The sequence below is a fragment of the Danio rerio genome, chromosome 17 (assembly GCF_049306965.1).
Source record: "Danio rerio strain Tuebingen ecotype United States chromosome 17, GRCz12tu, whole genome shotgun sequence".
NCBI classification, from domain to species: Eukaryota; Metazoa; Chordata; class Actinopteri; order Cypriniformes; family Danionidae; genus Danio; species Danio rerio.
Window position 1 is genome coordinate 10,016,134 of NC_133192.1, and position 23,200 is coordinate 10,039,333.

The 23,200-nt window shown below is 38.8% G+C and overlaps 1 protein-coding gene across 2 annotated transcripts; it reads right to left on the minus strand.

The window, feature by feature from the left end:
• Window positions 1–82: 82 nt before the first annotated feature.
• Window positions 83–22,830, minus strand: nkl.3 (NK-lysin tandem duplicate 3). Of its 2 annotated transcripts, none has more exons than XM_068214314.2 (4): window positions 22,641–22,830; window positions 22,446–22,507; window positions 7,608–7,703; window positions 83–488 (listed from the first exon to the last, which is right to left on the minus strand). In XM_068214314.2, exons 1-4 carry the CDS (start codon window positions 22,771–22,773, stop codon window positions 330–332), a joined length of 450 nt encoding a protein of 149 aa, XP_068070415.2. In that variant the 5' UTR covers window positions 22,774–22,830; the 3' UTR covers window positions 83–329. The 2 variants fall into 2 exon arrangements, with proteins under 2 accessions (XP_068070415.2, NP_001298722.1); NM_001311793.1 differs by lacking the exons at window positions 83–488; window positions 7,608–7,703 and adding exons at window positions 16,030–16,188; window positions 16,544–16,639 and having other exon boundaries at window positions 22,641–22,683.
• Window positions 22,831–23,200: the final 370 nt, after the last annotated feature.

A 23,200-nucleotide genomic window follows, 5' to 3' on the forward strand; every position in this document is an offset into this window, starting at 1 on the left:
CCAGAAATTATGAGTTTGGAATGGGCGTGAGATATCAATGCATGTGTGGTGTGGTTGTATTGGAGAAGTCAAATACAAATTCAAGCATTGGTTCTATTTGTAAATGTATATCAACAACACATCAACCTTTGCTTCACACATTTTATTGCAGACAAAACGATGAGACAAACCCGCAGAAAGCTCATATAAAATCACAATGATCACACCATTGGCTCCGGTGCACTCTGCTAAATTTGATCAGCTTTCCCAGCTAAAGCGAAACACTCTTTATGTCTTGCATTTCTTCAATGAATCAGTTGATCTTCTGCATAATAAAGCCCATAGGCTCATTAGCACACACCGATATTAACACAGATAGTTTTAGCACGATCATCAGTGGAAAGTTCTTCAGTCAGAACGTCCATGTACTTGTTTACAAACCACCTGCACAGAGACTTAAGGAACCCGATCCCATCACAGACAATCGCCAGCTGATTTTTAATATCATCCTGTAACAAACCCAAGCAGAATTAACGTCAATTGTTTATATACTCTATAATACTGAAGTTCCTGTATTAGAATAAGATGAATGTATTAATGAAATTGTTCACCCAAAAAATTTAATTCTGTCATCATTCACTCGCCTTGGTTCAACACTATTTGCATTTCTTGAACACAAAAGAAGATCATTTGAAAAATGGTAACCATTAGCCGCATTTCCACTGTCGGGCCAGTGCGAGCCAGGGCTTTAATTGAGCTGGGCCGGGCCAATCGCCAGGGAGATTGAGCAGTGGGGCCGAAATCATGTCGCGTTTCCACTGTCGGGCTAGTAGCTCACAGCGCGTCATGCAAACGCCGCCCCCAGAACATCCCCTGTATCAAACGTCACACAACTTGCCCACTTCAGCGGGAATCAGGTAGACAAAGCACACCATCACATCATCCCGAAACCATGAAGATAACCGAAACAAACAAATGACACGTTACTGTACAGCAGTAAATGATATGTCTATACGCACGGGCCTTTGTGTTTTCATTTATTATATTCACTTACTCATCGAGTAAGTATAACATCTTCATTTAGATAGACGCAGTCAAACATTCAGCCCAAATGCTCCGGAGAGACCTGAAACATATTAATTTCTCCTTATAGGCTATATGACACTTAAATGTTGCATATTATTCTGCGATCTTAAGGAAAGTGTTCAGTATTTCAGCACATAAGAGCAAGTGATAAGACTTCCGGTTCCGGTTAACATGTGAAGACAGCGCGGTCTCAGTCTCCTGCAGCAATACTCTTAAAAAGTTACTTTTTCTCTAGAACCTCAAACAGATTCAAACTTAAACTGTCAAAAGTTAAACCTTAAACAGCTAAGGAGATGTCGAAAACCACCAAGGCATCAAAAAAGACTGAAATTGACGCTGCTTCAGCGGACAACGTTACACTGGCTAACATTGCTACTTTGCTTGAAGACCAAAGAGTTAGCATCGCAGCTGACTTCAAGACTTCACTCGCGGCTTTAGAATCAAGACTCGACAAAATACAAACAACCATAACAGAGCAGGGTCAACGAATAAACTCGTTGGAAGCCAACGCTGAGTTGCAAGACCAGAGAATTCAAGCGCTGGAGGAGAAATGTGAAGTATTGACGAGCAGTAATGCTAAGCTAATAGCAAAAACGGTCGATCTGGAAAGCCGCAGCCGCAGAAACAATATAAGGATAGTAGGGTTACCTGAAGCAGTTGAAGGACCCAGACCCACAACTTTTTTCGCCGAACTCCTGGTCGAGGTTTTCGGCGATCAAACACTTCAATCCCCTCCGGAGCTGGACCGAGCACATAGAACTCTCGCTGCTAAGCCACAACCCGGCGCGCGGCCCAGACCGGTAATTATTCGTCTTCATCGCTACCAAACCAAAGATCTGATTATCCGTGAAGCCCGCAAGAGACGCGGGAAACTACAGTACCGCGGAACGTCTATCCAGATTTTCGAGGACTACACACCAGAAGTGGCGGAGGAACGCGCTAAGTACAGAACAGTGATGGCCGAACTTTATAATCTCACCTGCAGACCTGCGCTTTTATTCCCGGCTCGCTTACAGATCACCCTAGAAAACGGGACGAAAAAGAGGTTTTCCTCTCCGGAGGAAGCTGTGATTTTTGCGGCTAACTTTAAGAAAACAACAAGACCCGAGTAATTTACTGGTTTGCATAATCGTGGCCAACGCGAAGCACAGACTCTAAATATACTGTTATAGTACGTTTAAGGTTTACATTTACTACAATAGGGGTTCACACTAAGATAATTAAGCTGTAAAGAGTTGAGACTAATGAGGAAAAAGAAGAAAGATGACAAAGAAAGGGAAGTATGATTATTTTGGTTTGCTTTCATATTTTACTTTGATTGTATTGTTCCTGTCTGTGTTATACTGTTCTGTTTTTATACAGATTGCTTTATATATTTTATTTTGCTACCTGCTTCTTGAGACTGACCAGACGACTTTACGGTTATGTGCTGAACCATGGCAAGAGTAGCTGATGGGGGTGTGTCCGGGGGACAGAATGTGAAGATTATTTCCCTAAATACTGGTGGGCTGAATGCTACAATTAAACGTACAAAAATTATGACACACTTAAAAAGCTTAAATGCAGACATTATGTTTCTCCAAGAGACACACTTATGTAATTCTGACCATAAAAAACTAAACCGGCCATGGATCGGACAGATCTTTCATTCACAATTTAATGTAAAAACAAGGGGTACAGCTATATTAATTCGGAAAAATGTAAATTTTATTTTAGATAAAACTAAGATAGATCCAAATGGTCGTTATGCTATAGTTACTGGGACACTATATGAAAAACCTGTAATATTAATATCTGTTTATGCTCCCAACTGGGACGATCATAACTTTATGTGCTCGCTATTTACTAATATTCCAAATTTAGAGACTCATCAATTAATAATGGGAGGTGATATGAACTGTGTTGTGGACCCTGTACTGGATAGATCAAGCTCGCGATTAACTTCACCTACGAAAATGTCACAAGCTCTATCGGTATTTATGGATCAATACGGATTTGTTGATCCCTGGAGATTTTTATATCCCTCCACAAGACAATACTCCTTTTTCTCTCATGCACACCGTTCATTTTCGCGCATAGACTATTTTCTTATAGATAAAAATTTGATCTCAGCGACCACCTCGGTTCAGTACCTACCCATAACGGTGTCAGATCATGCCACAGTGGTGTTGGATCTTCATTTCAAGAACAAGCCAAAAGAATTCAGACACTGGAGGCTTAACCCTGTATTATTGGCTGATACAAAATTTTGTGAATATATTTCTGAATCAATTACTTTCTTTTGCGAAACTAATAAACCCGATGATACTTCCCCATCTATATTTTGGGACACGCTTAAGGCTTACATAAGGGGTAAAATCATCTCTTTTACAGCTCACTCAAATAAGTTGCAGAGAACCCGCCAAAAAGAATTAGAGAAAGCTATTGAAGATTTAGACAAATCACTATCTTTTATGAATGTGCCAAATCTATATAAAGAGAGAATGAAACTTCAAACAGAGCTTGATCTCATATTAACCAGTGAGGCTGAACAACTACTCCTGCGCTCTCGAGGACTAGTATACGAACATGGGGACAAAGCTGGACGTCTGTTGGCACACCAGCTCAAAGTAAAAAATGCAACAAATCAGATTACACAGATAACAGATGAAACTGGCTCTGTAACTTCTGATCCAGTCCAAATAAATAGTACATTTAAATCTTTTTTCTCACATCTGTATACTTCAGACCCCCTTAGTTATGACGAAAATCAATTAAATATTTTTTTTTCAAAACTTAGATTTACCCCAGGTCTCTTCTAGTGACAATCTCAGACTAGACAACCCCATTACACTTTCAGAAATAAAAGAAGCAATAAAATCAATGAATAATGGCAAATCCCCAGGCCCTGACGGATACCCAGTTGAATTCTTCAAAAAGTTTTCAGATGAATTGGCTCCATTACTACTTGAAATGTTTAATCATGCATACGAACAGGGCACTTTACCCCCCACTCTTACAAAGACCTCTATTTCTTTAATTCATAAAAAAGATAAAGACCCGTTGAACTGCGCATCATATCGCCCGATATCCCTGCTCCCTGTTGATGTTAAAATTCTGGCAAAAATACTAGCGCGGAGATTAGAATCTATTATGCCACTGATTATTTGCGATGATCAGACGGGGTTCATAAAAGGGAGGCATTCCTATTCTAACATTAGACGACTGCTGGATGTCATCCTTACCCCATCATCCTCAGATAGCCCAGAGATTGTTATATCCCTTGACGCGGAAAAGGCCTTTGATCGGGTGGAGTGGGCCTATCTTTTCTTTTCCCTAAAACAATTTGGCTTTAGCAATAACTTTATTTCATGGATCAAATTACTTTATTCTTCTCCCAGTGCTTCAGTATGCACAAATAATCAACGCTCTACACCATTCCCACTTTTTCGGGGTACACGACAGGGGTGCCCACTTTCCCCATTACTATTCGCGCTCGCAATCGAACCATTATCAGCTGCTTTGAAAAAAGAAATAGGTTTCAAGGGAATTACGAGATGGGGAGTGGAGCACCGAGTTTCTCTGTATGCTGATGACCTGCTTTTATACGTAAGAGATCCCCTAGTAAGTATTCCAAATATCCTGACCCAATTAAACTTGTTTAGTAAACTATCCGGGTATAAATTAAATATTTCTAAAAGTGAATATCTTCCTATCAATGAATTGGCTGTAAATATACCATCGTCTCTTATACCTTTTAAAATGTCTGAAAAAGAGATCAAATACCTTGGTATTGCAATCACTAAGTCAACACGAACAATGCGAGAACGAAATCTTGATTCATTAACAGCAAAAGTCAAATTAGATTTACAAAGATGGAGTCACTTGCCGCTGTCTTTAGCAGGCAGAATACAAATTATCAAAATGAATGTGCTACCAAGGTATTTATATGTATTTCAGTGCCTGCCCATATTCCTTCCTAAATCCTTTTTTAGATCTATAAATGTAATTATTTCATCATTTATCTGGGCTGGTAAAAGACCACGTACAAACAGAATATCGCTATGCAGAAGCAGACTGGCAGGTGGACTAGGTCTACCTAACTTTATAAGTTACTATTGGGCAGCTAATGTTGATAAAATAATATCTTGGTTCACCTCCCCTCAAACTGGTTGGAGTCAAATGGAATCAGCCTCTTGTTCTTCATCATTGAGAGCTTTAGCCTGTAATACTTTACCCTTTTCCCCAGGAAGCTTTACCACCAACCCTATTGTCATCGGAACTTTAAAAATCTGGGCGCAAATAAGACGCCACTTTGGCTGGCTTACCCTCCCATTATCAACTCCAATTTGCAATAATCATTTGTTTATACCAGCTAAAAGTGACTCAAATTTTATCAGCTTAGAGAATAAGGGAATACGAGAGTTAGGAGACTTGTATATTGAAGATTTATTTGCAAGCTTCAACCAACTGATTTCTAGATTTAGTTTAAACAGATCAGACTTTTTCCGATACTTCCAACTACGCGATTTTGCAAGAACACACACAACTTCATTCCCACACATCCCAACACCTAGTGGGATAGACGTGATCATTAAAGCCAAAAACTTGACAAGAGGCCGTATTTCATATTTATATAATCTACTCTCTCCAGCTAACGAATCTATCCTGAATAAAATTAAGATGGATTGGGAATCAGAACTTCAATTAAATCTCTCTGACAAATTCTGGGAGGAGGCCTTAAACGCTGTAAATTCATCTTCTAGTTGTGCCAGATTATCACTCATACAATTTAAGGTCCTCCACAGACTACATTATAGCAAGGAGAAACTCTCAAAGCTCTATCCAGACAAATTAGATAATAAATGTAATAGGTGCTCACAGACCCCATGTAACCTCACTCATATGTTCTGGTCGTGCCCTAAATTGTCTGAATTCTGGCGGTTATTTTTCAAGGCAATCTCGGATATCTTGGACATTAATCTAAACCCAAACCCTCACATCGCTATTTTTGGAAAACCCCCAGATGATCTTCATGTCACAAACATTCAAAATAATGTCATCGCCTTTTCCTCCCTTGTTGCTCGCAAAAGAATTCTTTTAATGTGGAAATCGAAACAACCACCCTCAATCAAAGTTTGGTTACACGACATCCTAAGTCTTTTGAAATTGGAGAAGATAAAATTCTCTCTCAGAGGCTCGCCTCACAAGTTTTATATTCATTGGAGGCCACTACTAAATTATTTTGATGATTTAACGCCTCTGGAGGTGATTATTTAAGAAATCATTTTATGGTCGGAATTACTATCATTATTATTATTATTTTTTTCTTTTAGTCTAGCATTTTTTCTCCGGAACAGTCATGCCCTAAACTAGACGCATTGGTTTAACCTCAGCACAACTAAAACCATAATAACCAAGAAGTAGGTAGCACATCATTATTATTGATGTAACTAGCTAATGTATTTATTTTGTTTCATTTATTTATTTATTTGAAAGCATTTATGACTGTATCTCAAATTGTAGTATTATCATTATTTTTGTTCTATTGTTAATATTTTATTTTTATTTTATTTATTTATTATTATTATTTATTTATTTTTTATTATTATTATTATTTTTGTTTTTTATTGCTCCGTCTTCTGTTATACGGTTTACAAGAAAAGTGGCTGTGTTTGGATGGGTGGGATGGGTGGGGGGTTTTGGGGTTGAATGTTTACAAAAGTGTTCAAAAAAGAAAAGCAGAAATTGGACATTTGTATACAACGAATGCTTTCCACTTGTGTTCAATAAATAAAGTTTATAAAAAAAAAAAAGAGCAAGTGATAAAATATAGCCTATATTTCGTTGCGCTCGGCAGCTTTTAACTACTAAAGCTTTTCATTTAAATTTCATTTTTCAATTTTAGCTTGTCTTATAAAAACATCAACACTTGTTTGAGGACACAGAACACATTTTGTAGTTTCCCCAATGGATTTTTAAAGCGACGCTGCGCAGGACAGAAAAAAAAAGGTAGCGTAGTTTCTGCTTACACTCCCCCAAAAAATGCTGTTTGCACGGACCTCAGCCTATAAGGCTAAATGTTTTCTTCCCCTTATTTATTTATTTGTTTATGTGTTTGGCGCATGTACTCGTGTGCGATCGGAAACAATAGTGTAATGATGGCAAGCCATCTTTTGCAGACTCGGGGCAAAGTCCGCCTCTCCTTTCACTCCGCCCTGAAGCCCCAGTTGGCCCTCCTTGGCCCCAAGGTATTCAGCGGTTGGTATTCACTGGCCCAGCTTTGGCCCGATTAGGCCCCGGAAGTGAAAGTGGAAACGCGACTGGCCTTGGCTCGCCCTGGCTCGCTCGCTTTAGGCGCGATAGTGAAAACGCGGCAATTGACTTCCATAGTATTTGTTTTTAGTCTACTAGAGAAGTCAGGTTTTCAGCTTGTTTTCAAAATATCTTCTTTTTGTGATTTTGTTTTAGGTTTTAAAACCACACAAGAGTGAATAAATGGTGTTCATTTACATTTTAGGGTGAACTATCCCTTTAAAAGGGTGTTCTTTCTGAGGATTGACCTTAGTTGCTTTATTGGAGATATGTTGCCTCAGCTTTCCCATGGTCCACTTGCAAGCCCAGCATACTCCAGGCAGTTGTTCCTTTGGAATTTCACCCTGACAAGACAACATGAAGCATGTTAGACTCAATGTCACTTAGAAACTATTTCATAACTGAAAACATGCATAACTAGCTGTTTCAAAACTGCTTCTTTGTATCTTGCAAACACTCGGTTTTATATCACACTGATAAAAATGATTCAACGATGATTCCTGGGATTTACTACATTTTTTAAGTTAGGTGGTTGTAAATTATTTCAAGAATTCACACTTAGCTCATGATTTAAATATAGCTTGTTTGGCATGCTGTCCCAGGAGAGAGCCCTGAGCACAAGGGATCCTCGGGCCCAGGGCTACCTCCCTTTTGCAGGGCGAGGGGAGATTGAGCTCAGGTCGACTTCTTGTTCAAGCTCTTGTTCTCTCCAGACTGGACTATTGCAACTCTCTGCTAGCCAGGCTTCCAGCTAACTCTATCAAGCCTCTTCAGATGCTTCAGAAAGCAGCAGCACGAGTGGTCTTTAATAAACCTAAAAGAGCACATGTCACTCCGCTACTCATCCGTTTGCACTGGCTGCCAGTTGCTGCTCGCATCAAATTCAAAGCTCTGATGTTTGCTTACAAAGCCTCCTAATATAATATATATATATTAGTTGAAGTCAGAATTATTAGCCCCCCTTTGTTTTTTTTTAAATATTTCAATTCAGTTTGTCGTATTTCTACTTGTTTTTCCCCAAATGTTCGAAAATCTCACTCTTAAACACTCTACCTGCCTCTACTCCAATCGCTGGCAGACTGGTGTCACTATAATCTTTTTGATTGTGAACAACAGCAAGAAAAAAAATAAACAGTCCATTTAAATTATTACATTTAAAACAGAGAAGCAGATCGGTATGACTTTACCAAATGCCTCATGCTTGCCGTGCTAAAACATTTGCCGTTGGTATGCAGAGGAATAATCTACTCTGAATGCTGCAGGTGTGAGAGACGGCTGTGGGGTACTGTGCTGCCTTGAGTGCTTTGAGGCAGGGAAGAGACCGACAACATCACCCGCAGCTCGTTGTCAAGAGTAATGTTAGGAAAGGCATCTTACAATTATTGTCACACAGAGACATTGTTATAGGTTATATGTGTGAAAATAGAAACAAATGATGGCTCAGCCGATGTAGCACTATGGTGCAGAGGTGCTTTTATTTACAGTGCAAAAAAAACTAAAATGAAGTAGACAAAATATATATACAAAAAGTTTTTGCTTTCCAGACTCAATACTTCTAAACGCCAATACGCCACTACTCACACTCATAACTTCTACGACTCCTTCGTAGCTTGTAGATGAGACCTTCTTTTCCTTTTTGCTGGGCCGTTAAATAGGTCCTCATTACCGCAACTACGTCTTCCTCCATGGTGGTTGCACCTTGTGGGTCTCAAGTAGGACTAGATTTAGCCCCCTTCTCACCGGTTACCTCCTCCTTCTCATCCACTGTGTCTGTTACACCTGGCTCAAGGATGTAACATAATGAGGGAGACGACAAGGAGAAGTATAATCAAAAAGAATATTTATTTAGCTCAATTTAAATTATATAATCAAAATATCAGTATCAGTATGTTCAATCAGTGTGAAATGCAAATGAATGGATGCGGTAAATGTTGTCAGTGATAGTGTATGGATGCGAAAGAAAGCATAAAGGCCAAATAGGAGCGCGGCTCTGGCCAACTGCCAAGTGAATGGACAGCGGCCCAGACAAACTCTCTGCCGGGGTTTAAATAAGGGCGCTGACCAGCATCAGGTGCGCTGAAGGCACGCCCCCAATCTAGAAATCAAAATCAAACACACAAACAAAACAACGCAGTCCTAACACACCCCCCTAAAAAAATAATCCCACATCAAATTAAATCAAATAATATCTATAACATACATACAGGAGTAGGTCAGGGACATCAGTGGGAGACCAAAAATACAGCCTCATCACTCCACCACAGGGGCACTTGACAAGGTAACCACGGCGATGCCCAACTCGAACACAACAGTTTTGCAATGTTATTCTTCAGCATGTGCTGAATCTCAGACTCTAATTTAATGCAATTATCAAAAGGGACACGATAAAAACGCTGGCGTTTGCGTGAAGCGTCACCCACATCATGCTCTATAAGATGCGTTTGTGATGGAACATCCCCAAATAGTGATGGAAACTCTCGGATCAAATGTGACAGCTCCGCTCGCTGCACAACAGTTAGATGAGACAACAAATCCTCCAACTCTTTCAAAGTCTCAGAATTATTTAATCGAGGTGGCACTACAGCATCATCTAAAAACTTACCCCCCTCCCGGTCTCCTGCGGAGGACTGTCCCAGCGCCTCAATCGCCGGACTGATCACCCCGGAGGATTTGATATCAGCTTGACAATCTCGGGAGAAAAAGGGTTTCAGCAGATTTACATGGCAAATTTGGGTTATTTTCTTTCTGTCTGGAGTTGCAATTTCATAATTAAGATCAGACAATGCACGCACTACAGTATACGGTCCCACAAACTTTGCGCAGAACGGAGAGCTCACTAGTGACAGCAACGCCAAAACCTGATCCCCCGGTTTAAATACGCGCTGCTCAGACCGACGATCAAAAAGAGTTTTCATTTTTATCTGTGCCTTCTCCAAATTCTCTTTAGCTGCCTGACCAGCTAAAATCAAGCGCCTTTTAAACCCATTCACATATTCAAGTAAGCTTTGTGGTGGTTGTTTGCCTTTTAACTGATCGCCGAGAACAGAAAGTAAACCTCGAATTTTGTGGCCGAAGACTAAATCATTTGGGCTAAAGCCCAAACTAGATTGCGTGACCTCCCTTGATGCTAACAACAGCCACGGAAGCCCTTCTTCCCAGTCGCGATTTAATTCGACACAATACGCCCGCAAAAGACACTTCAGTGTTTGGTGAAATCTCTCCAGCACCCCTTGACTCTGAGGATGCTGCGCACTGGAACGATGATGTTTAACTCCTAATTGCTTTAAAATCTCTGCGAACATTTTTGAAGTAAAGTTCGTTCCTTGGTCACTTTGAATGACCTTTGGAATACCGAAGATGGAAATGAATTGAGACAGGGCTTTTACTACGGACCGGGTAGTGATATTACGCAACGCGTAAGCCGCTGGATACCGAGTACTTTGACACATTACTGTTAGAAGGAATTTACTTCCCGATTTTGAGGGAGGTAACGGACCAACACAGTCTATTAACAAATATTCAAAGGGCTGCTCTACTGGAGGAATGGGATACAGTGGGGCTGGTTTCAGTGGCTGATTAGGTTTTCCGGTCACTTGGCATGTATGACATGTTCTAATAAACCGCGAGATATCTTTTTTCAACAGCGGCCAATAAAAGTGCTGCAAAACTCTAGAATATGTCTTTTTTACACCCAAGTGACCAGCTAGATCGCCATGAGACAATTTAAGTACAACATCTCTGAATTTCTCTGGAACAACAACTTGAACCACTGACTCACCACCACCATCCTCGTGTAACGCAAGCCACTTGCGCAGAAGCACCCCATCATTAATATAATATCCAGTCGCGGCACTCTCTACCTCCTCCGGTGGGAGAACAGCAGCGAACATTTTTTCTAATCCAGGATCATCCCTCTGGGCAACAATGAATTCTGCACGAGAAATTCTTGACAAGAGAGACAATCCAGGAGCGACAGACTCAACAGGAACACGGGTATCATTCAGGTTAGACTCATTCAACATTTTAGACTTGGATCGCGTCACTACACATGACACATCTTCGGATAACTTACAACATTCTTGATCAAGAACAGAGGACGTGGTGACAATCGGTGCAGGTGTCATTACAGGCCACACACTCTCCCCAGCCAAATTATTTCCCAAAATAATGTCCACTCCCTCCACCGGCAAAGAAGGGCGCACTCCCATAATAACTTCGCCGTTCACCAACTGGGATTGTAAACTAAATTTGTGCAAAGGGACAGACAATGTTTGAAGTGCAATTCCTCGAATTAAAACATTCTTACCGACATACGAGCTGGATGAAAATGGAAGTATGGACTCCAAAATAAAGGACTCTGACGATCCCGTATCCCTCAAAACTCTTACAGGTACGCTTTTATGTTCCTCTAAAAGAGAAACACAACCTTGAGAAATAAATGGTGCATACCCAGTGTTAGCTTTAATTTCGGAACAATTTCCTTTTATTACGGAGTCATCCGTACTGCAAACAGCTGGAGTCTGCGGAAAACAATTGGTCAAAAGCACAGGTGCAGTATTTTTATTTTTGCCACGTATCTGCTTATTTTTTAGCAAAGGGCACTCGTTTTTCCAGTGCCCGACCTCCAGACAATACCGGCACGTTGAATCAGATATCGTTCTACGAGAATGTAAATATGGATCAATTTGCTGCGACTGTTTAAAGTGAACTTTTCCATTTCCCCGATTCCCAGAACTAAATCGGTTTTTATGAGTCAGAACAAAGTCATCTGCTAATGATGCAGCTTCAGCAGCAGTGCGAGGTTTATTCTCATTAATGTAGACAGCAATTTGATCAGGAACGATATTTTTCAGTTGCTCAATAATCATCATTTCACGCAACTCACTAAATGATTTTACATTAGATGTAGAACACCAGCGATCAAAATGATTACATAGCTCTCTAGTTACTTCCACGTGTGTTTGTCTCTCACCTTTTCTCCACGCTCTAAAACGTTGGCGGTATGCCTCTGGAACCAGCTCAAATGCCTTTAATACAGCAGATTTTACGCTATCATATTTTTTCCTTTCATCAACAGAAAGAGCAGTATACGCCTCCTGGGCTTTTCCCACTAATACGGACTGAAGCATAACGGTACGGTCAGTCTCAGGCCAATCTCGTTCATCAGCAATGCTTTCAAACAACGAAAAAAATACGTCTGGATCTCGCTCATTAAACACCGGCAACAACTTCAAATTATTAATGAGATTGAATGAGCCGTCTGTGCGATGAACAGGTGACCCGCTCGCATTTTGGAGTTTTAAACTCTCGAACTTAAGTTGAAACTCTTGGTTTTGTCGTTCTACCGCTAACTTTTGCTCATGTTTTATTTTCTCAAATTCCATCTCACGCTTTCTCATCAAATCATCCAATCTAAGTTTTTCGATTTCCATTTCACTAACGCGCATCTCTTTTTCGTGCAACTGTTGCATTCTAATCAGCTCTTTTTGCTGCTCAAATGACAAACCAACAAATGACATTTTCTCAGCTGCGGGATTAACCCCAGCTGTTGCTCGTCTCGACGTAACTGGCAAAACCTGAAGTTCACTCAATTTAACTCTAATCATTTCTCGAACCTCATCCTTACGCATTCGCTTATCAACGCCACTCAACTCGTATCGATCTACAATTTCCCAAAGCTGCTTTTTCGAGCACAAATTCAATAGCTCATCCGAAGGAGCACTACAAAATTCTTCCACTGACGTCATTATCAAAATCAACCAACCAAAGTTACAACAAATAACCTACTCCCAATTACAATTTACGCAGGTAATTCTTACGGTCAAAAACTGTGCACACATTCATTAATTCCCCACCTAATCCTATCGAAAAAAAAACTCTAAATAACTATTCCGAATCTTCATGCGCTCCCAAGAGTCGAGCCCTTTGAAGCACTCAGATACCGCTGGTGTGGAACTGAACAGATAGTTCAGAACTACTCCACGGCAGTGCACTCAACCCAGAAGCCGCACAAAAATAACAAACTAAAATAAAAAAAACCAACGCAATGCGCTGCTACAAGCTAACAGGGGAAATTTACATTAACACAGTTTTAAACCGCAAGAACTTACCTTTTCCTGATCGGACTAGAAACCCAAAGCCGCTCCAACAAACATTTCCCCCTCCTTGTCTCTCCCACCTATTACACAACAAATACCGATTACGAAAGCCAAAGATCAAATCAACTAAATTTAAATTAGACGAGCCCCCATATGTTACACCTGGCTCAAGGATGTAACATAATGAGGGAGACGACAAGGAGAAGTATAATCAAAAAGAATATTTATTTAGCTCAATTTAAATTATATAATCAAAATATCAGTATCAGTATGTTCAATCAGTGTGAAATGCAAATGAATGGATGCGGTAAATGTTGTCAGTGATAGTGTATGGATGCGAAAGAAAGCATAAAGGCCAAATAGGAGCGCGGCTCTGGCCAACTGCCAAGTGAATGGACAGCGGCCCAGACAAACTCTCTGCCGGGGTTTAAATAAGGGCGCTGACCAGCATCAGGTGCGCTGAAGGCACGCCCCCAATCTAGAAATCAAAATCAAACACACAAACAAAACAACGCAGTCCTAACAGTGTCCCATGCAACATTTTCCATTGCTGTTTTATTTTTCTGGGATCTCAGACCCTTCCTTGTCTGTTTTCCAGAATGCACTGATTTTCGACTTGCCATCCCACTTCTGACACCACTTGTTATGGAGACGACTTTTTTCAGGTCTCAAACCTTTTAAATCTTAAAAAAAAAAAAAAATGGCAACGTTAAAATAGCACAATGGTGCAAAGCGTTTTTGTTTACAGTGCTCAGTGAAAAAATCCCCAAAATAATAACCTGCAAAAACAAACATCTTTGCAAGACAAGTAGCACTTGGCTAACGTTTTCTTTCTACGAATAAAGAAATATGTTTACTCAACTTACTGCTCCACACAACTCCACAACCTACTTCTAAAGCCCAGCAGTTGCAACCACCATAGAGGAAGACGTAGTAGCGATAATGAAGACCTTTTTAATGGGCCATCAAAAAAAGAAAGAAGGTCTTATTTATGAGCTACGGGGGAGTCGTAGGAGTTAGGAGAGTGAGTAGTGGCATAACGGTATTTAGACGTACTGAGCCTGGAAAGCAAACACTTTGTATATATTTGTTTTGTTACTTTACTGCCTTTATTTATTTATTTTGTTGTTTGTTTATTTTTGTATATATATTTTGTCCTATTTTTGGGGTGATTTTGGGATTGGCCTCTTTTGCACTGTAAAGAAAAGCACCTCTGCACCATAGTGCTACGTCAGCTGAGCCATCATTTGTTTCTTGTTTCACAGTTATAGACAGATTTTACAACATAGAAAATGTATTAAAGGGCTATATGATTAATATAGGCTTCTTGGCATTGGTCAGGGCCCCTTATTTCCCGGGGCCCTAAGCGGCTGCTTACCTTGCTTATTGGTTAAGCCCACCCCTGCACGCCCCCATACTGAATGTCAGGCCCGGATTGGCTAATCGGAAGAACCGGGAGAATTCCTGGTGGGCCGGTCCGTTTTTTGGCCACGAGGGCTGGTGTCCCTAGCTGCTTGCACTCTCGGCAGTTGCACTTTTTTCATTTAATTGTTTATTCGACCATAGCCTCACTCTTTTTATTCATTAATTTGCCGCAGCTCCGCTCTTTTTATTTATTTTCTCGCAGCCCTGTGAGCAAAATGCAGCCCGCAGGTTAATGATCATTGTTGTTAGCACGTTACGTTACGACGCCGCCGATCCGAGTTCGAACCTCACCAGAGTATAATATATATTTTTCATTTTCAGTGTTAAGAAGTAAAAACTGTTTGGGTTACTTATGTAGAACTTCAAAAACATTTGAAGTTGTAAAGCAGCTGTGTTCTTGAAAAAGACATGTTAGTGTTATTTGAAACTGAATTGGAAATAACGTTATTTTAATATAGTCAGTCGTCGACTGAGGTGGGCCGGTGTAAGGCTTGCAACTCGGAGTCCCACTCCGGCCCTGCTGAATGTATCCCCAAACCGTGATTTTTCCTTCATCAAACTTGACTGGTTTCTGTGAGAATCTTGTGTCCATGCGGGTTCCAGTAGGTCTTCTGCAGTATTTGCGATGATTGGGATGCAGCTCAACAGATGATTCATCAGAAAAATCTACAGTCTGCCGCTTTTCTGAATGATCAACTAGAAGTCAAGTTATTATTTGTTGCTCTTACAACTGGGATCGATGACAAGACTTTTATCAGGTAGTGTAATGTTTATGCAGATTACTTTATTGCTGCATATTTGGCTTAATTCCAGAAATTATGCGTTTGAGTTTTAAATGGGCTTGAGATATTGATGCATGTGTGGTGTGGTTGTGATGGAGAAGTCAAATACAAATTCAAGCATTGGTTCTATTTGTAAATGTATATCAACAACACATCAACCTTTGCTTCACACATTTTATTGCAGACAAAACCATGAGACAAACCCGCAGAAAGCTCATATATAAAATCACAATGATCACACCATTGGCTCCGGTGCACTCTGCTAAATTTGATCAGCTTTCCCAGCTAAAGCGAAACACTCTTTATTGCTTGCATTTCTTCAATGAATCAGTTGATTCTTCAGCATAATAAAGCCCATAGGCTCATTAGCACACATGGAGATGAGAACAGATAGTTCTAGGACCATCAGTAGTGGAAAGTTCTTCGGTCAGAATGTCCATGTACTTTTTCACAAACCACCTGCACAGAGGTCTAAGGAACCCGATCCCATCACAGACCTGCGCCAGCTGATTTTTAATTTCCTCCTGTAACAAACCCAAGCAGAATTAACGTGAATTGTTTATATATTCCTGTATTAGAATAAGATCAATGTAATAATGAAATTGTTCACACAAAAATTTAATTCTGTCATCATTCACTTATCTTGTTCTAACACAAAAGAAGATATTTTAAAGAATGTTGGAAAACGGTGACCATTGACATCCATAGTATTTGTTTTTAGTCTTCTAGAGAAGTCAGGTTTTCAGCTTGTTTTCAAAATATCTTCGTTTTGAGATTTTGTGTTAAGGTTTTAAAACCACACAAGAGTGAATAAATGGTGTTCATTTACATTTTAGGGTGAACTATCCCTTTAAAAGGGTGTTCTTTCTGAAGATTGACCTTATTTGCTGTATTGGAGATATGTTGCCTCAGCTTTCCCATGGCCCACTTGCAAGCCCAGCATAGTCCAGGCAGTTGTTCCTTTGGAATTTCGCCCTGACAAGACAACATGAAGCATGTTAGACTCAATGTTTTGACTCCTAGAAACCATTTCATAATTGAAAAACAAGCATAACTAGCTGTTTCAAAGCTGCTTCTTTGTATCTTGCAAACACTCGGTTTTACATCACACTGATAAAAATGATTCAAAGATGATTCCTGGGATTTACTACATTTTTTAAGAGGTTGGAATTGATTTATTTGGGCAGAATTTTAACAAATAAGTTAAATTGAACATTACTACATTTTAACGATCATGATGCAAAGTCTAAAGCGCAGGGTGCAAAAGCATTAAGGGCTTGTCCGAATCCACTTTTGCTATTTTAAGGACGGAAAAATATGGTTTGCGCCCTGACGCATTGTCTAACAGCGTTGTGCTTATTCTCTTAATGAGTTATGGCTGCGTTTTGAGTATAACATGCATTAAACCAATCAGAGTCTCATCTTCCGAGTCAGTTGTGTTGCACTATGGTGTATTTGCTATTTGTAACAGTTAAACAAACCATCTGCAGCGTGAGGATAAGAACTAGCATCTGCCATTCGGCCTCTTTATCTTTACTTTTACTCTTCACTTTACTCCTTTACTTTTGTCAATAAGGAAACAGTGTTGTACACACTCCACTGAAGACATCTATTAGCCTACATATTTAATTTCGTTCGGTAAGTTCGGTAAGTAAAGGATTTGTTTCAAAGCTATTTCTAAATTGAGTTCTAATTTCCAGCAAATTAATAAATGAACAATAATAAGGAAGTGTGGTCAAAAACTGAGTTAGACCCAAACACACGTCCTAATCTTATGCCCCACATGATGATGCAGATGTCTCCAAAACTTGACAGGTGGACAAATCTAAACCTGTTTTTATTAAAACAAATATAAATATGCATATGTAATACTAATAATAATGCACTGCGCTGGACTTTAGACCAGGGTTTAATTGGTCAAAGGCGGAGTCTATTTCAGTTCTTAAAAATAGCAACACTCCAACTATGCGCCCTAACACACCTTCTTTATAGACTGGCACACCCATGAGTCCACAATGTGGCGCAAATGGATTTGCTATTTAAATAATGTGACACAAAACGGGAAAATTACTGTGGTGCTGGTCTGAAAATAGCAACAAATCGTCCATAAACATGTTGCTTCTTATTGCGCAGAGTGTATGTAGTGTATGTACTGTTTGTTTGGCATATTTATAGCTGCATAATCCACCCACATGAAAATGTACTAAAGTAATTTATATTAAATACTTAGGGGTGTCAAAATTATTATGTACTGACGTCATTTATCTCATAAAGCGCTCTGTCGCGAGGGAGGCGAGCGCGGGTATTCACAATACTCCAGGCGCCAGCTAAAATGCAGAAACTGTGCACAATTTCACTGTGTGTGTGTGTTTTGTGGACAGACTCTCCCTGACACTTACAGCAGAAGCCTCTATTTCTCTGTGATTGAGGGAATGAAAGTAAACTCCAATTCTCTTGCTCTCTCTCTCTCTCTGTGTGGCCCATTTCACCTGCTGGCGTGACTTTTCCTTCCCTCTCTTTTCCTCTCAGCTGTTACAGTGATACTTCTGGATATAGGTCTGCATTCCCACGGCTGTACCTGTGCATTGTTGCGGGACCCGACAAGATTATATTATAATAAATAAATAAATTAATATAAATTTCTGAATAAAGCACGGGAGCGGTTGGTAACTCTAGTGTAATTTTAAGGAGGATTTTTAGGAGTGGACGGTCTCCCAGTATCGCTCCCAAGCAAGCGTGCACGTGTGTGTGTGTGTGTGTTTAAAGACAGCTTGTTATAGTCACCCCCCAATATAAAACACTGTGTATGGAAAGCATCGTCAATGCATCGTGATGCACCGAGATATTGAATTGAACCGAATTGATGGCATAATAATCGTAACCGAATCGAACCGTGAGACCAGTATAGGTTCACACCACTATAAATACTATAGTGTTTTTAAACCATACTATAGTAAACCATACTATAGTGAGAAATAGTGTATTATATTGCATTTGCAACTCTTATTTAATGAATGCTGCAGCATACTGTAGTACTAAGAAAAAAACATTTTTTTACCATTGACTTCCATGGTGATTTGGAATATTTTGGAAGTCAATGGTTAAAAGTTTCTGACATTTTTCTAAATTTCTTTTCTTTTTTTCTTCCGTGATCATCAGAAAAAGGTTTGAAACCACTTGGGGGTGAGTAGTAGTATGTTTTTATTTTGGGCTGAACTAACCCTGTTAAAGTGATACATTGAGTGATCTATCTGAAGGATAGAACTGTCTCAGTTAGTTTGGGCAACTCTTCTTCATCTGTCATTCAATTAACGTGTGGGGTTCCGCAGGGTTCAATACTGGGTCCTGTTTTGTTTTCCCTTTACTTCTGTTAGGAAAAATTTGTGAAAAGCATGGCATAAATTACCCTCTATATGCTGATGACTCTCAAATCTACTTCCCTATAAAATCTAGGGATCAATCCTCCCTTCAGGCTTTGTTTAATTGTTTGGCTGATGTGAAGTGTTGGTTCGCTAATAATTTTCTCCAACTGAATGAAGACAAGTGCGAATTCATTGCTTTTGGCCAAAAAGGTTCAGATTCTAATGGCAATCTGTAATTGCTTCCTAGGAAAATACATTCCTTTGTAAAGAGTCTTGGTGTCATCTTTGACTCTGAGCTAAAGTTTGATTGGCAAATTAATGCGGTTTTCAAAAATAGTTTTTTCTATTTTAGATATATTGCCAAGCTGAAGTCTGTCCTTTCTTTCAGTAATTTGGAGAAGGTTGTTCATGCTTTCATCTCTTCTCGTCTGGACTATTGCAACACATTGTATTTGGGTGTGAGTCAGGCCTCTCTCTCGCGACTGCAGCTAGTCCAGAACGCTGCTGCCAGGCTCTTAACAGACACAAAAAACGAGAACACATTACACCTGTACTTGTTTCTCGACACTGGCTGCCAATCCAGTTTAGAATTCAGTACAAAGTTCTGTTGTTTGTTTATAAATTCCTCCATGGCCTGGCCCCTGAGTATATTTCTGAGCTAATTATTATGCACCAAACTGTGAGATCTCTTCGCTCTATGGACCGTCTCTATTTGCAAGTTTCTAGATCACGCTTAAAATGTCGAGGTGATGGAGTTTTCTCGGTAGCAGCTCCGAGACTTTGGAACGATCTTTCACTCTCTTTAAGAACAGCTCCAACTTTTGAGTCTTTTCAGAGGTCACTGAAAACACACTTATTTTCTTTAGCTTTTAATCATGTGATGTGAGTTTATGTATTTTGGTTTTAAATATATTTACATGCATTTCAAGAGTTCCCACTTAGATATGCTTGGCATTTAAAGCAGGTTTGGCATGCTGTCCTGGGAGAGAACCCTGAGCTCAGAGATATAGTCAATAAGCATATCAGGGGATCCGAGATCAGGAAGGTCTCGATAGCTCCCCCTTTAGAAAAAAGGGGGGAAAAGGAGGAGATGGGTTGGAAGGGGGGTTTCTTCCAAAACGAAGATAGAGCAGTAAGGAGAAAATGATCCATTTATAGTAAGCTAGGATCGCTCTGATTGGATTGTTACTGATTACGGATGAGTGGCCAACAGTGCTCAATCATATCACGTGCTCCTCTCGAAATTAGTTTATAAAACTTCACTTTATATGTTTTATGCACAGCACTTTGGTAATCATTGTGGTTTGTGAAAGTGCTCTAGAAATAAATTGAGTTGAGTTGAGTTGAGTTGAGAGTTGAGTTGAGTGTGTAAACCTGTTGTAACTTGGACATGTTAAGTTGACTGAACATAATATTGATAATTATGCACACGATTAATTTACTTAATTTTAAAAAAGTAAAGTCAACTAATCACTTTAAAAGCAACTCACCTTTTAAAACCTTTTTTTAAAAAGTAAAGTCGCTGTAAAACTCATCTAGTTAGAGTTAAAATAATTGTTTTTATTAACGGGTTTACTCACTTTTTCACTAATGAATAATTTAGTATACTTTAGATTTTAGCTCAGTGAACTTTGGTTTGTTTTAGTATAATAATGTATAGTGGTATTTACTATAAATTTCTATAGCAGTTTTTTTTCATGTGGGATTTCTTTATAGTGGTCATGAAAAATACTAAGAAATCTAGAAATTATTAAAATCCTCAAGGAAGTCTGGAATTTTTTTTTTTACTGAATATGAAGTAATTAGTGATCTGCAACTGTTAGTGTATATATATATATATATATATATATATATATATATATATATATATATATATATATATATATATATATATATATAACCTTGCATTTTCATTTTTAATTTCAGCTCCATCAAATGTTTCAAAAGCAATCGAACAATGTAAAATGACAAATTTCTAAAAGTTTTGAATATCTGTTATTATTAATGGCAATATGTGTTAATTTAATAAAACATCTTAATCAAAACACTGCAGACTGTGGAAGTGAAAAATAAGGTTTGTCTATTAGCAGTGGGACATAAATAACAGTGTTACTTTCGTTCCCACAGGAAATCTTAAACCTGATTTACTTTTAAAAAGACATTTCAAACCTGAACATTTGTTATTGCACTAAATAATAACCTGTAAATTGATTATTAATGTGATGCATGACAAGAAAACACAACTTAAGAAAATATAATCGCTACAATTATGTACTCTCTGCACTTAAAAGACTGAAATTGGAAGCTAACTGATCCCAAAATCAGCTGATATTTGGCAGATCCATCAAGGGTTGCATCCATAATAGGCTGTTATATCCTGGAAAGCAAATGTTAACAGGGCTTCGAGAAAATAGCTTTACTTTTATCTAGGGCTGGGCGATATGGCAAAAAAAAAAAAAAAAAACTTGATTTTTTTTTTATAAAGTTTGACCGATTCACAATTTCGTGTTGAGAGATCGAATTTATCGAATTGATAAGAGAATATGTCTTGACAATCCACACAGACGTGACTTAGTAAAGCGTGAAGTCATGTAGGATTTTACGTGTTGCATTAGTGAATGTAAATCCCCTCGTCAGGCAGTGCTGGAGTAGCGTGAGAAAGTGGACCAAAGCGCGTTTGATGCAAAGGTATTAACAAAAGAAAAATACGCAACTTAAGATAAATGCTTGTATTTGTTGTATTTACACCAGCTCTGCGATGCATGCCCACAACTTCATGAATTTGGTGTTCAGGCTGTCACTTCCATTAAAACCCAGACAGGGAGTTAGGCAGAGTATACAGAGAGTGAACCAAAGCGCATTGGTGCAATTACAATGTATCTAATGTTTTTTTTTTTATAAAAAAATTGCGATTCCTCAATTTAATTGAAAATTAAATCGTCTTAAAACATAAATTTGAATTAATCGAAAAAATAAAATAAATCGAACAGCCCTACTTTCATCCCACTGCAAACCAATAACTGCCATTTGATATTAAACACTATTACATTAAACATTTTTATAGTCAGGGCAATCCAGGGTATGTTATTTCCAGTTAACAACCGCTTAACAACTATACTTTTGGTCAAATATGAGATTGTATCAGATATGTTTCAAATCATAATTTTGTACCTATTATTGCACTATTATTTTTGTAATTAGAATTTACCTTTTTGTTTGGTGTGTTACTTTTGTCCCACGTTACCTTCGTCCTTGCTTTATATTTATTTATATTAAGTTAATCGTAAAATGTATAGTGCTAATAAAGTTGGCATGGGAATAAACCTAAAGACAATACCAACGACACTTATCTTACATGCTATTACCTGTAGGTTAAATAAAATAAAAAATTTATGAGATCATAAGTGATATTGACTCACAGAGCCTTCAAAGTCAAATTCCGGAAAGGGTTCTTTGTGCATCTCCAAGTGAGCAGCACAAGCTGTAAGGAAAAAGATTTAACACATATAAACGTTAAACTAAGAAAATAGGATGAATAAAAATGCATTATGGGCACATTAAAGATGGTTAAGACAGACTAATAGACTGATATAAGTGAATCTGCCGATTTTTACCAGAGGAGATGAGCAGGGTGAGCAGGACGATACCGCGCAGCATCTTGTTTGCCAAAGAGTTGAAACAGAATGACACTGAAAGGTCTTGTTTAGATAAGTTTTTACGACTATGTTCAACCAAACCCAAACACATTGCGAAGTGAGATCTATTTAAAAACTTGACACTTCCTAACACCTTGACTTGATAGCAAAAAGAAACAAACAGTTTTTTTAAATCTTCCTGTATGTTATACTTACTGTAAGTTATAATGCATACAGTGCATCCTGAGTATTTATAGCTTCACATTTTTAATGTTACAGCCTTATTCCTAAATGGATTAAATTAATTTATTTCCTCAATTCTACACACTATACCCCATAATGACAATGTGAAAGAAGAGTTTTTGGAATTGTTGCAAATTTATTAAAAATAAAAAACCCTGAAAAATCAGATGTACAGAAGTATTCACAGCCTTTGCTCAGTACTTTGTTGATGCACCTTCGACAGCAATTACAGCCTCAAGTCTTTTTGAATATGATGCCACAAGCTTAGCTCACCTGTCTTTGTGAATTTTCACTTA

Bases quoted from the DNA above. Each gene is read 5' to 3' on its own strand.
- nkl.3 (XM_068214314.2), bottom strand. From the start codon at position 22,773: ATGTGTTTGGGTTTGGTTGAACATAGTCGTAAAAACTTATCTAAACAA. The intron at 7,704-22,445 runs GTGAGTCAATAT...TTGTCTTGTCAG, and splicing joins AATTTGACTTTGAAGGCTCT to GGTGAAATTCCAAAGGAACA. The intron at 489-7,607 runs GTCAATCCTCAG...GGTTTGTTACAG, and splicing joins TCTCCAATAAAGCAACTAAG to GATGATATTAAAAATCAGCT.